At 37.1% G+C, this 14,271-nt stretch overlaps 1 protein-coding gene across 1 annotated transcript in view; it reads right to left on the bottom strand.

Moving 5' to 3' along the window:
• Positions 1–161: 161 nt before the first annotated feature.
• Positions 162–14,271, bottom strand: part of MAP3K2 (mitogen-activated protein kinase kinase kinase 2) — a 33,370-nt gene continuing 19,260 nt past the window's right edge. The window contains exons 11-16 of the mRNA XM_066553255.1: positions 13,281–13,487; positions 12,407–12,555; positions 11,244–11,375; positions 9,946–10,075; positions 8,686–8,863; positions 162–6,996 (exon numbers count right to left, since the gene is read on the bottom strand). Coding sequence (XP_066409352.1) covers positions 6,771–6,996; positions 8,686–8,863; positions 9,946–10,075; positions 11,244–11,375; positions 12,407–12,555; positions 13,281–13,487 — 1,022 coding nt within the window. The 3' untranslated portion in view covers positions 162–6,770. The remainder of the gene's footprint in view (positions 6,997–8,685; positions 8,864–9,945; positions 10,076–11,243; positions 11,376–12,406; positions 12,556–13,280; positions 13,488–14,271) is intronic.

Below are 14,271 nucleotides of genomic sequence, written 5' to 3'. Positions count from 1 at the left end.
AGCGGGAAATTAGGAAAAATAATTAAAAATTAATAAAAGAAATTGAACTTGCGGAAAGCGCACCGTAAATAACAATGAAAAAGTCAACACGGAATTGAAATACGACAGTGACATCGCGCAGTGTTCTAAAGTACAGAATTCTTAAAAGAGAAATCACACTGTTGTCCCTACAGAGTGTTTTAATATATTTCTAAGTACAATTCGTGTCTGATTTTGGAAATACAAATACATTTCGAATGGTTAAAAACAAAAATTAAAAAAATATTTTGAACATCAGCCAGCTGAAAATATATTTATCTAGTAAATCATCTCTCAAAGCTTTTATATATTTAATTATTCTAACTAAACATAGTACCCTTAAAAAACAAGTTCATAAAAATGTAGAAATGAAATTGTGGAATAAGATTACTGGGATATATACACACACACATTCAATGCATACACAGAATTACAAGGCGGGGTTGGTTGGTTATTTTTAAGTTTGGAAGGTTGTTAGACAATGGAACTAGCAAGCAATGCCCAACTCCTGAGTTCCTCAACCATGAAAACCATAACCTAATTTTTAAATTGTTTTTATCTCTTTTTTATACACAAGATATTCCATGTAAAGCAGCAACAGCAGTGCAGTTACTGGCAGCAACATCTCAAAAGTAATAAAAAACCCCATACATCCAGACAGTAGTACATTGCACACACACATGATTCTCATACACCCATCGACAATTGGTCAGAGTATTAAATCAGTGTACAAATTAAATATTTCCAAAAATGTGCAAAAAAGTCAACGTTGATAGAAAAAAACACCTTTGTGTACATACATTACAAACTGTGCCCAGCATTCAACTGAGAGTAAAAACATTTACAGTGAGAAACCGATAGATTAAATAGAGAATTTAATGGCTACATAAAAATGTACATTAGATCAAGAGTAAATTTACAAATTTTTATTCATAGCTTCATGAAAACTAAAAGCCTACGTTCCAATTAATCTAAGTCTCCTCCACATATTTACAGTGATACTCCATTATACAACCCCTGTGAGGTCTGAGATGACAGACACTATGCTTTAATAAACCATTCCAATTTTAGGGTGACACCACCTTCTTTTACTGGTATTAACAAGAAACAAACACCAGGGAACTGACAATCTAATGACTGTTCAGAAAAGAAAATGCAATCCTTGTTTTTATATCCACATTTTATAAACCTCTGGGGAAAAAGGATTATCTAGTTTTCAGGTAAAAAGCACAAAAAAGCTCTGATGTATTTCCTATGACTATCCACTCATGAGCTGGAGTATCCTTTTCCTTATTTCTCAAAAGAAGACCCTGACCTCCAATCCATACCTGTGGACTCAACATAAGGGCTGAACCATGAGATACAATTTTTATGCCGTTTAATCCAGGTCTTCTCCCTTTCAAACAAGTTTCTGAAAACTGAGCCCTAGCCAAGGTGTGACTGCTCTGAAACATGAGAAATATCATTTCCTCCACCCCACTGATCTCTCCACTCTGTATACAAATATATTGCTAGAGGAAACCCAAGGATTGCAGCAGCAAACTGGGAGCTGCAGCATCCTGGGTTCAAGTGATGGGCTCCCTGGTCTAAAGCTGAACACATTACTCAGGAGCTATCATAGGCTACCACCTATGCAGGACTTAAGCTTTGCCAGCTAGAAAGAAAAATAAATGGTGTGGGCCAAGTGGGGGTATCAAGTGAGAAAGGAGCTCCTTTGTTTCTGATCACAGATTTTGATTCAGAAACCCTGGCTTGATAGCAAACCTGTCTGACCCCTCAGTGCACATTAGTGGCTCCTCCTGAAGGCAGCACCCACATCCAAGTACCTGTGGGTGACATCTGGCTGTCACATAAAGAGGACTGACTGCTTCCCACAGCTTTGGAACATTCTCACTATGGTGTACAAAACAGATCAGGTCACAATTTTATCTTCACGGTGTTCCTGACATGTCCCAAGGCTCAAACCCAGCTACAGAAGTCACCAGGTTTTAGTCACCAAGCTTATGCAGTAATTTTAGAATGACAACAGTAAGATTAAATTAGAAAGAGCTTTTAAAAGGAAAACTCTTCATTTTAATACAAGCATGAGTTTTGCATATCAAACAGCAACTATAAACACCCACATGTCTGAAATATGGGCAGTGTCTATCACTTTTTACTAGTACCTGCTTTACTCAGTCAGCAACAGCTTACTGGTGGATACACGCTATTTATAAGAGACATGAAACATCACTTTTGGCTATATGTATATGGGATAGAAAAGCTTTGGTAATTGTATGTGATTCTACACTGCAGACTTGTCATTGCCACAAGACAGCAAGTTACCAGCAGGAAGAAATGACACTGGCGGCAATACTTTCGCTTTTCCAGAAACACCATAGAAACTTACATTCAAGCACACACATTAAACTTCTCTATATGCGTGACACGGTCTTTCAAGATTAAAAAAGTAAGAAATTGGTTATAAATAACTGTAGATCTGACCAATTTTCTCAAGTCTCTGAAGCTGCAGTTAGACATAGCTCTATGCTGTCCAAAAGAATGGCTTGCTGTACTGCACTGTACCTACGGGTGCTACGAGGCTTTCAGTCACGACAACAGCAGGGTTAGGACTATCCAAAAAGCACAGGAAAGAAATCTGTTTGTTTGCTTGGACAGATCAAATTCCTGTGCACTGAAAGAAAACAGCTTTTAATACAGTACCACACGTACAAATATACCAACTTTGCTTTCAAGCCCAGTAAGAAACTCTGCTGCAGAGTCTGGTACTCAGAGCCAGGAAGCCAAATCCTGACAATCCAGTTACTTCTGTGCATGCAGACAAATCCTCTTTCTGGCCTGTACACTGGTGTACAATATCCAGAATGCAAATACAAAACGTGTATTAGCACAGGAAGCCAAAAATCACTTTCAAGTTCTGAATTTGAATGTCTGCTGCAGACTGTAACTCCAGCACACTTTTTAATGCAGTTAGGCAAGCTCTGCTTTGGGCACTTTGAAAAAACCCATTCTCTAAGACTGTTTTGGTGACATGGAATTGTATGACATATTTCAATATGGTGTTCTAACATGAACCAAATTAAGGCATACAGAGAAAAAGGCACTAGCTAAAAAAAACCCCAAACTGTTCATTTTATTTTACTGAAAGGACTATTTAGCTACAAATCTAATTGGAAATCAAGTTAGATGTCTTAATACTATATTTAAACTGTCAAGAAAAGAAGACTGTAGAGTTAACTATGCAATTATTAGATCCATAGGTTTATGAGTTCTTCCACGGATATTCCCCAAATAAAAAATAAGCAACTTTCTCTAACACAACTGAAACCTTGAGTCATGCTCTAACAGGGCTGTTAGTTACACCATTAAAACCATAACACAGAAGTAGCTTTTGTCACTTAATATGTGCAACAGACAGAATACTAAAAATCATTAGATAAGTAAGACTTTTGAAAATACACATACTCACCATGAATTTCAACCCTTATTTTTTGGGAGTACAGCTTCATCATGGTGTTTATAGAAAAGCAAACCATCCCTGCAGCAGTATTGCTTTCACTGGATATTTTTTAAAATTGGACTCAATAATTAAGACCAATTCATGATTCTAAAATGCTGGTGGCTTTTTAAGTGGGATACAAGAAGTTGTGAGTAGGGATCTTGGCTTTGCAATCCTCCTCCAATGGAGTTTAAAGCTTGAAATTCCATGCAACCTCACAAATTCTAGAATGGGGGTCATTCACCATCACCCCAGGAGTCCCTGTAAGTGTTTAACAAACCCTGTATATAGGTTGTTTTACTACATTACCCCACTAGGGGTAAGTAACAGCCAACCTCTTGGTAAAAGTCTGATTTAGCTTCATAATTAGTTCTAGCTCAAAATTTTTGTGTTAATAACCATCTGATTTACTCTAAGTTATTTAAGTCAATAGAGAAATTATCCTTAGGGTGAAAAAAAACTAGCTCAAGCCTAATCTTGGTTAAATTTATAAAATTTTACTAGAATCACTCAAACTGGAAAATGTCAACTTCATTTAAGAAGCACAGTCTTTACATTGGCAGCTTTCTGACATGCTAAAGACATGATGAAAAATGCATTCTGAAAGTTGCTTTTTTTCCTGGCTCCAAAATGCTGACCGTTGTCATGACTGAATGCCATTTTTTTAGAAAAGGCACAAAAGCAGCAAACTTGATTGTTCAGTAATTAAAAATCACAACAAAGAAGTGATATTGCAATATACATGATCCAGCACTGTCTCACAGAAAGGTCATATTATAAGAAAACTAGATTCTGAAAATTTTCAAGCTTCAGAGAGTGCAGTTTCTCTTTAGAATAGTATATTTAAATGTTATGAATGCTACAGATAAACCTGGTTACATTTTCCCTTTAACGTCCTTTTTTGGTAATATAAAATTTCCTTACCTTTTCAGGAATCACTGACCACTATGGATTTTTATATACATTTTCACCTTGGTTTTGGTACCTTATTAGTCTGAAATTCATCATTTCAATTACATGATCTTGAAAATTACCTACATAAACTATTAGGTTCTACATTGAACTTCCCATTCCTACTGTCACTAAAATTTGCTTATAAAGCAAAGGTCCCTTACAGCAGAGTACATACCAATTCTTCTTAAAGGCTGCTTCATAGCTTTTATCTAGTGACAGAGAAACAAAAAAACAGTCAGTACAAGCTGCCTTTCCTTTCAGCCTTTTACACTCTTCCTGGTATGACTAGTTCCTCCTGTGCTCAGGAAACCTTGCACAGTTGTGTACCCTGACCAAGAAAATTTTAAATTGGGTAAAATACTCACAAAAGCTGAAGAAATCACCACTCTCAGTCTCTGGAGAGATGGCCACAAAAAGGTCATTTTTACTCCACTACAGGTAAAGTGATTAGGATAGATCCATACTCCTGCTTATGCTCTGGTAAAACATATGGAATTCAGCAGAACAAATTCAGAAATCTCATATGTAAGTGACTGTGGGAATGGGTAAGCTTATTGTTCCATCTCCATGCATTTTGTAAACCTGACAGTCCTCCAAAGATGCAGAACAGGCGGAGCCTTGTCAGATTGGACAAGGGTAACAGTACCAGCCTGGTCTGCCTTTAAAAAACAACAAAAGCAAGTAATGAATCATCCAAAACAGTAAACATAATTTCAGTTCTGTTGTCCAATAGTTTATTTCCAAATGCCCCTTTAAATTATCTATGTTCTGTTCTTCTACAAAAATACGAGAGTCTTATTTTTCTGTTGTGAAAAGACAGTTATTCACTACACCTGATCAGTACCTGGGCTTCTCAGCTGAGAAGCAATATTTCAGATTTTTAATTCTTTTATTATGCTCTTTCAGAAATAGAAAAAGTAATTAACGTACACTTTATGACAGCTGGAAATCTGACAAACACCAATCTGGATTATCAGGCTGGAATATTCACACACATGTTATTTAATTGCTGGCTCTCTCTGCACTTTTGGCCTGTTCTTTGTACAATTTTCTGTGCTGTGCCTCCTTCTTCATAGGATTCATCAGTGCAACCTTATTAAAAATATAACTGGAATCTTAGCTTTCTCAGTGACTCTTTCCTGATGTTAAGAGATGTTTGACTTTATTTCAGGAATTTTCAATGCATCCTAGATGATTGACCTGCATTACTAAACCAATTTTTTTAGTGCAGAATGGGAAGAATTTTATATTATTCAGGCACTTGATGTTGACATACATTCCATCCTAGCGCCTCACAACAGCTTTGCAAACATTTCTTATAGCTCATTCCGAATCCAGTAACTCATATACTGCACAAGGATTAGTCATTCCCTTTCCCCTGCAGCCATTTGTGGGACTGTGGAGGAGAACTGACCCTCAATATCAGTATTCTTTATCAGCTAAGATAACTGTCTCCCTCAAAGCTTATGCAACAGAGGTTCTCTTTGGCAGATAGAGCAGGAGGCATTCTCCTAACTATTTACATCCAATAGCTGACCCTTGTCTAGCATGGAAAATTTCCCCTTTGCAGTATAGTAGTTTCTAGGAGTCTGGGCCCATAATCTGTTTACCTGTAATTATTTTCATATTAAGATAATACAATAATTCTACACCAAAACCTTTAACTAGTACATCAATTTTGAGCTCGTTTTTGTTATTTTCTTTTGGTCACATAGAAGTACCAGCTAGACATGCTGCTGCACAAAGAGTTCCAAGTTCTTCCAGCTTCATCAATTAACTCTCAGAACCACATGTTCCTGCTTAAACTGTACATTCCAGAAACTGATTAAATGCTAAAATACAGTAAGAACTTAGAACTCTCTGCTTCAAGTACCTACAATATAGATAAGAATCACATAGAAGTAACCTTCTTGTCCTTTAGCTGCATGTCTATTTTTCCCTGCACCCTGAGTCAGTCAGCGGTGTCAGAAAAAGTCACACAGTTCCTGACTGTCCAAGCATTTGTAATTTTTTTTTCCTCTTTAAATAAGGAACAAATATGTACTAAAGTGCTTTATCTACATCAACCACATCAGTACATTATAGAAACAAAAAGTTCTAGTCCTGGTGGGAGGGGGGAAGAGAAGATTCTCATTTTAGATACAAATTTTAGATTGTTTACAATCTAAGTGAAACAAAGATTCAAGAGAATATTCTCTCTCTTGTCTTTTTTCGCCTTTTTCTTTGTAAAAAATAAAAAATAAAAGTGCAGTCAAATAGAAAATAAATGCAGTAGATGCAGGCTGAGTTGAGGCAGGTGTTAGTGATAGTGTGCAAATGTGTGTCTTAGCAGTTCATCTGCAAACGGTCGCAGCTTGGCCTCGATAAAAATCCGTTTCAAGAAATCCCGAGCGTGGTCGGAGACGTGAGGAGGGAGCTGGGGGTTGGTTGGCTGAGTGGCAATTTTAAAGATGGCAGCCATGGCTTCAAACTCTGCCCACGGGGGCTTCTCAGTGAGCATTTCTACCACTGTGCAACCTACACTCCTGAAACAGAGGCAGAAGTGAAACAGCAGGTTACAACAGAGTCATGGCCTCCCAGGAAAACAGGAAATGGCAGAGAGGGACTAAAATATCACAAATAAGCAGGATCCACATAATACTACAGAGTAACTTCAGCATGAAATAGGCATTGGAAAAAAACAGCATGTACTACTATACCTTTACCTTAGAGTTCCACAAATGTCTCCATTTCATTACTTCCCTGGGCTGAAAGCTACTACCTCAGTGAAGGGATAATTACATATTTATCCAGGCAATATAACTGTCATAGGGCACTGCCAGCACCCAGTGCTCAGCAGGCCATGCACTCAGCATTGCACTTGGAAGCTTTCCTGCTCCTTGAGGCTGAACAGAAATGCAAAGCATCAGGAAAGCTCCATGCATGCCATGTGTGGTGCCAGCTCATTAGAAATACACAAGTTATCACCAGTGAATCGTGTGAAACATAATATGGCAGTTGAAGAACAAAAGCCCTACTTTCAAGGTATCTTCTCTTTTAGTTAAAGATACTAAAAATATACTTAGATGGACAAACCAAATTTTAACTTCCTAAACAATCTTTGTTCAGGAACAATGTTTAAAGAATTTAGGAAGGTAAAAGGGCATATATATGGTCAGAGAAACTTTGTTCCAGAAGTCCTTAAAGATCAACATCTTCCAATAACAAGTGAACAATACTGAAAAATGGATAGGCTGGAATAATTTTCCAATTCTTCGAAAGTTTGAATGTTTTTCAAGATGCTTGCAAGAAGTTTTGTGCTTAAACAGAGGTACATTGCACAATAAGGATTAACTGACTGACAACTGTCTAACTTTGGTATTTTTTCTTAAGTTTTCACCAAAAAATACACAATAACCTTCGTACCAATACTTGAAATTTGAACAAGTGAACTGCTTGATATTATAAGGTTGACCTATTTTTCACTTATAGAGTAATCACTAAATAATCTGAAGTAGCCTAAATTCATTTCCCTGAGGTAAAAAGTATTGCCATTGCTTGGATACAACGTACTTCCTTTTTAAACACACAGCATTACTACTCCAGCCTGTCTGCTGCTGCCAGCCCATTACTGTGTATTCACAGATCACCTGCAGTGCAAGGGGTCTCATTGCCAAAGTCATCTGTCCACTGGGCTGGAGCCATGTTAGACTGTGCATATACAATGTTTCACTAACCTTCACTTTTGCAAATTACCTTTCCCCCTTAGTTCTTATGTATTTAATAACAAAAACCAAATTATTTTTTATACTCCCTTTTAAATCTGGCAAATTCACTCTTAAGTGTTCAATTTTTAGAGGAGTAGCATTTTATTTTCTGCCTTGCATCAAAGGTATTTTGGTGTTGAAGTTTCATTACAACACATTGACTGAACTGATGTTTCAAAGCTTCACATATTGCTTTCAGTCAGTACCTCTCCAGAACTAACAAACAGTTTGGTAATCTTAACTTCATGCAAGGTCTTATGATGTCTAAACTGATGGGCTGAGAAACTGCCATGTGAAAAATTAAATTTCAGGGTTAAGACTCTCCAAATATGACTGTCAGTGTTCACATTTGCCACCTTCTTCAGGTTAAATCCCAGGATGAAACACTGCAGCAGCTTCAGATAACCAACACCTACTCCCTATTGAAAATGAAATGACACTTTTCAGTGGAGAGGGGGTTTAACATACCAGATGTCTGCTTTTCTGCCGTACCCTTCTCCACTAATAACTTCAGGACTCATCCAGTAGGGAGTTCCTGTGACAGACTTCATTCCCGTACCAGACAGACAGATGGTCTGCAGCCGTTTGCTGGCACCAAAGTCACCAAGCTTCACATTGCCTGCCGAGTCCCGCAGAATATTTGCTCCTGGAGGGAAGGGAACACAGCATTACCTTCATAAAAGACTCAAGGTTTTGGTGTGGGAAACAGTAAAAGAAGTTTGGATACAGTGGTACAATTCAACATCAACCTAGGATTTTAACCCAGAGAATTTACTTTCTCTGCTCATTCTTACTAGTCTGTTCTGGAGTTCAGAAAATAATGAATTGCACACACTGGTTTGCATCCCAGGCCTTTTCCAGGAAGGGGCAGTCCCTTTGTAAAGCCCTCCTGACAAAATAAGGAATGTGCTACACATGGGAAATTAAAAGAAATGGGGAAACAATTCCCACACAACTGAAAATGTCTCCCACACTATTGTAAAGCAAAACCTCAAACTGTGTTACAGATTTATTCAAAACAGTTATCTGCACAAGATGTACAAATTGACTGTGATATCTCAACCTGCTTTGGAACAAAACACTGTTGATACAAAGAACAATAGAAAAAATGGTAAAAATATTAGGGAATACAACAGCATTGTGTTCAACACACCTATTCTGCACATCACCATCTTCCTACATACTCACACCTTGCTTATGCAACACTTGCAAGTCACCTGCACCTGTCTGCAAAAAGTAGATGTTACACCAGGCTTCCTAGCAGTAAAATGGAAGAAGTCTGATCAGGCAAGTCACCTCTGCTGGTCACTTCTTGTACCAGTGAAGTGCTGGTTAATTTCTATATAATTGATGAAAAAAAACTCTGTAAATTTAAACTTTTAAGTCATGACACTTTCCTCTGCACAGTCTATTTCTAATGACATCATCCTCTAATATATTTAAAGCTATTAATAGGTAAAATAAAATCAAAGGAATTTATCCTGCTTGTTTTACAGATGAAGACTAAAGAAACATTGCCAGAACTGTGCTAGAACATCCCAAAGTTGCTTATTTTTCCCTCCCAGGTTACAACAGCGACAAGACTAAAAGATGGAAAGCAATCACACTGATTTTAAGTCAGTGTTAGTATTTTGGTATTTCAAACTTAATTGCATTTTAGTGCTTCACATAAGATTGGACAAGGATCAGTAATAAAGAGCACTGAACTGTGCACAGAACTCTCATTACCTTTAATATCTCGATGGACAATCATATTACTGTGCAAATAGTGAACTCCTTCCAGAATCTGCCGTGTGTATTTACGAGTCACGTTCTCTGTGAGCGCTCCGTATGATTTCAACTGGTCTTTGATGGAACCCTATGGCACAGAAGCATAAAGCACTAACACTTCTAGAATTCAACTGAAATTCAATTACATTATGCCTGAAATGTAGACATTTAAAATTACAATTCTTCTTGATTTAACCTTAAAACTTGCAAGCAGCTGAATAGTTCCAGTACAATGTACAGAAAGAGAACAGCCCCCTAAACAGCTTCCTAAAGTTTTTGATGGGTGACACTCAGGATGAACCTAACACATGCCCTTTGGGTTAGCTTATACTCAGAAAAAAACATTGTCAAGAAAAAAACCACCATGTCCTATAGGGTGGTAAAAAATAATAGGTAAGCAAATCTTAGCTTAAAATAAGATTAAATCAAAACTTCTTAAAAAATAGTTTTGCAACTATTTTTGTATAACCTCTCTTTGTCACATGGAGTTACAAACTGCTAAGATTACTTCTGTCACTTCTCCAAATGTCAGAAGAATTCAAGACATGCCACAAAACAAGACCCAGAACTCAAAAAAATGAAGAAGCAAAAGAAAACCCCACCACCACTTAGAAACCAAGGCCCAGACACTGCTTTTCCCCTCTGGAGTCTCATAGTAAGTAGACTGCTGTAACTATTCAGAAATACAGAGATACTCCAGAAATACAGAGCCTCTGTTTTTATAGGAGCACATTTTTTTTAGTTCTGCTGACCCCACTTTGGTGAGAAAATGAAAATCTACAGTTTTCTGACCTTATAGTATTTCCTAACAAAGAAGAAGAACAGCAGTTCAGCATGTACTAGGGGCCACACAAGAAGCAAGCACCAAGATTATTTTCCGTATGCACTTATTCTCACCCCCATCTCAGCTACTCTTTGTTTTCCAGAAATACTTGAAATGTGGCAAAACAAAACAATAAAATTCAGGGAGATTTAAGAATTTACTAATGATAATATTGCCTTTCTAAAGACATTGCCAGGCACCACTTATGCAAAAACCAAACACAAAGAGCTTCTGTACAAACCACTGTAATTCTGAGAACCCAAGCAAACAATGGAGAAGACAGGAGGTTGCAAGCACTTGTCAGTACCCATCTTTGGTGGTTTTAATTTGGACAGTTTGAAATATCTGTGTGCACTTATGCAAAGCTGAATGGTTGGGTGCTCATCACACTGCACACTATGGATGGCTGAAGTGGATGAGCTCTCTTGCTTACCCCAGGCATGTACTCCATGAATATTGAGAGTGTCCTTTCAGGTGGATCTCTCAAGAAGCCGTAATATTGAACAATTCTTTCATGCAGCAGATTTTTCAGCAACTGAATCTCACACTCAAGTGCATTTACTTCCTGAAAGGACAAAACAGGATAGATTAACCATGCTTGATGTAGTAAAACTAAGATTTCGGATTTGAGTTTTTTCAAGCAGAGCAGTGTGTACATATTAAAGTGTAATGCAAACTAAGTAACAAAATACTCCAACAGCTAATGTAAAGTTTTTGCATTTTATGACAACAAAATATCAATGTTAAACTGAGGTAATTAAAAACAAGCAAAATTATGTCTTTTCTATACATTGTCTTTGGGATGGTTTAGCTAGTTTTTCATTGTTTCTCTTTTCTTAAAGTTATGCTTGTTTCAGAGCACAACAGATATCAATATGTTCATGAGGTCAGTGATCATTATGCAACATGTCATACGCCTCCACTCGGGTAAAAAAACAACTAACAAAACACAGAAAACCACCCCACATTTTAATCTTTGTGGTGGAATACATAGCATTAATCCTTAACTTTTCCAGGATAATAGACTATACTTTAAAAATGCCTTTGAGTAGCACTTGATATTGTAATAATGAAATGCAGCAAAGGAAAACACTAACAGCTGGTGCTTTCTCTGCAGCCATCCAAAACACTATAAATTTTGCAAACAGGAAGTAGTAAGAATCTCAAACTGTCTTCATACCAAACTAAATTTCTTTTTGGCAATTTGTTTTCAGGAACACTTATATTAGTACAGCTTCTTCTGCTTATAAATGTAACTTCTTCCAATTCCTGTTAGTATAACTAATTATCTATTTCAGAGCATGCTTCATAATAGATTGTTTGATTTTAGAGACTGAGGCAGCACCAAATCAAATTATGCATCTTCACAGCATAAGGATCTGTCTGAAAATTAAAATGTGATGTAATATTAAAATCAGGTAAGGAGACTAATTATCTTTGGTACAAACAAACAGAATTCCTAACAAGGACATGGTTTCCTAACACAACATGGTTTAAAACATGTTCATCCTGTTGAAAGAAAAGAATGTGAGCCTGGTCTAGAACACACCACTTCAGCAGGAGCCTTTTCCAAGGTCTCTCTTTGGTATCACTTACCTTGCTGGTTTCTGGGCTATCGGGATCAAACTGAACTTGTTTAACAGCCAGTTCTCTTCCAGTGTCAGCATCATAACACAGATACACTCTGCCAAAGGCACCTTGACCCAGCAGTTTACCAAGTCTCCAGTTAGTTGGAGCTCGTGGTGCTGAAAATATAAGTATGTTTTGGTTTTCAAATGAGCTTGTTATTCAGCTGATTGAGAAAAACTGGAATACACAGAAAATAATTTTTTAAAAGACTACTCTTTCAACAACAGAGACTGTGCGTCCTAAACTTCACCATCTAAATTACCAAGATCAATAAAACTCCCTGTAAGATGGAAAACATGAGCTACCTAAATTTATTCACAAAATAAGTTGTGGTAGAACTAGACATACTTAAAACAACTAGCAATAGCTAATTTGAAAAACAGAAAAAGAATGTTAAAGAAACAGCTTTCTTTTTTAAAAAAGAGAGGCATAATTACAAGGTATGAGCTACTGAAATCATCACAAAGTATATTTGCTCCTGAAATTCTACCACAAGTATGAAGCAGTACCACTAAAAATTTACAGTTTAACTGAAAACATGACCAAGATCTGCAAAAATAAATAGTAACTGCAACCTACAAAATCCTTCTCAGGTCCTAAAGAGTCTAAGAAATCACTTTTACAATGTTTTGTTATCACAGATGTAAATTCCAATTGAAAGTCTACATGGAGGTTGGTAAGATAAGCAATGAAAATACTGATGAGCATACTCTTGACCTTCGCCTATTAGAGAGATAAAAACATATTATGTAATAGCATGTTTGGATGGCATGCTAGGTTTTGACATGATATACTTGAAAAGTACGAGTTTTACAGCGGGTTCACCAATGGCAGAACTTACAGCGGCTGGGTGGGCTTATGTCCATGACTGACAATGTAGGATTGTCTATGTCACTGCCCCTCCTCCTCATGCGGTTATCTTCGTACTCTGGGGTGAAGACGCTGCTCCCACTGCTGGTGCTCAGTGAGTGATCAGTGGGACTGAAACTGACTGGGGATCGGAAGCTGTTGCCCTGAGTCCTTCTGGCTCTTGGAAAAGTTTTACGACCTTCAATGATAAACAGAGAACACAAAAGTTACAGTACAAAAAGATACTGCAAAGAAATGTGTGCATGCAAATACTTTATGAGTTCTACAACATCTCATTCAAATCTGTCACAGTAGAGGATAGGACACAATCATCATGAAGTTTACTGGACTACAATCATCATGAAGTTTCCACCTAGAAGAAAACAAACATTCATCACAGATGTATCTAAGGACTAGACAGAATCAAAATCTTGTGTTTAAGAGATGAAAATTGGGACCAAATCCTGGAATTTTTTCAAAATATAATCCACATGCTTGAAAGATCTGGAGACCTATAAGAGGAGGAATGAAAACACCACGCCACTGCTTTTATTGCTCTATTAAATGTGCAAATACCAATTTTCTGATATTTAGGAGAATAAAATACACGTTTACAATGCTGTAGTGCCCAAGCCAGCCTCTTCCTTCTGTAAACTAGAAAGAATTTAATTCAGAGAAAGACTGACACCTGGAATCAAACAGGAAGACCACAAAAGTATTTTAAAAATCAAAACACAAGCAATGCAAAATTTGGAGATAGCTATGGTATCAGAATGAAAACCAGAGCACTGATCTTCAACACGTTAATTACAACCAGATGACTAATACAATTTATGTTAATCTATTTAGATAACACAACTATTTTTAGAACAGCATCTCTTGATTAAGTTTCATCCTAGAGAACTCAGCAATAACTGAATGAGTCTCTGATTCATTAGGTACTACATTAGAGGAGGAGTTCCCAGAGGACTAAAGAAAGCAGA

The sequence above is a fragment of the Molothrus aeneus genome, chromosome 7 (genome assembly GCF_037042795.1).
Source record: "Molothrus aeneus isolate 106 chromosome 7, BPBGC_Maene_1.0, whole genome shotgun sequence".
Lineage (NCBI taxonomy): Eukaryota > Metazoa > Chordata > Aves > Passeriformes > Icteridae > Molothrus > Molothrus aeneus.
The sequence above is the reverse complement of the archived record's forward strand: the minus strand, read 5'-3'. Positions and strand labels throughout refer to the sequence as shown.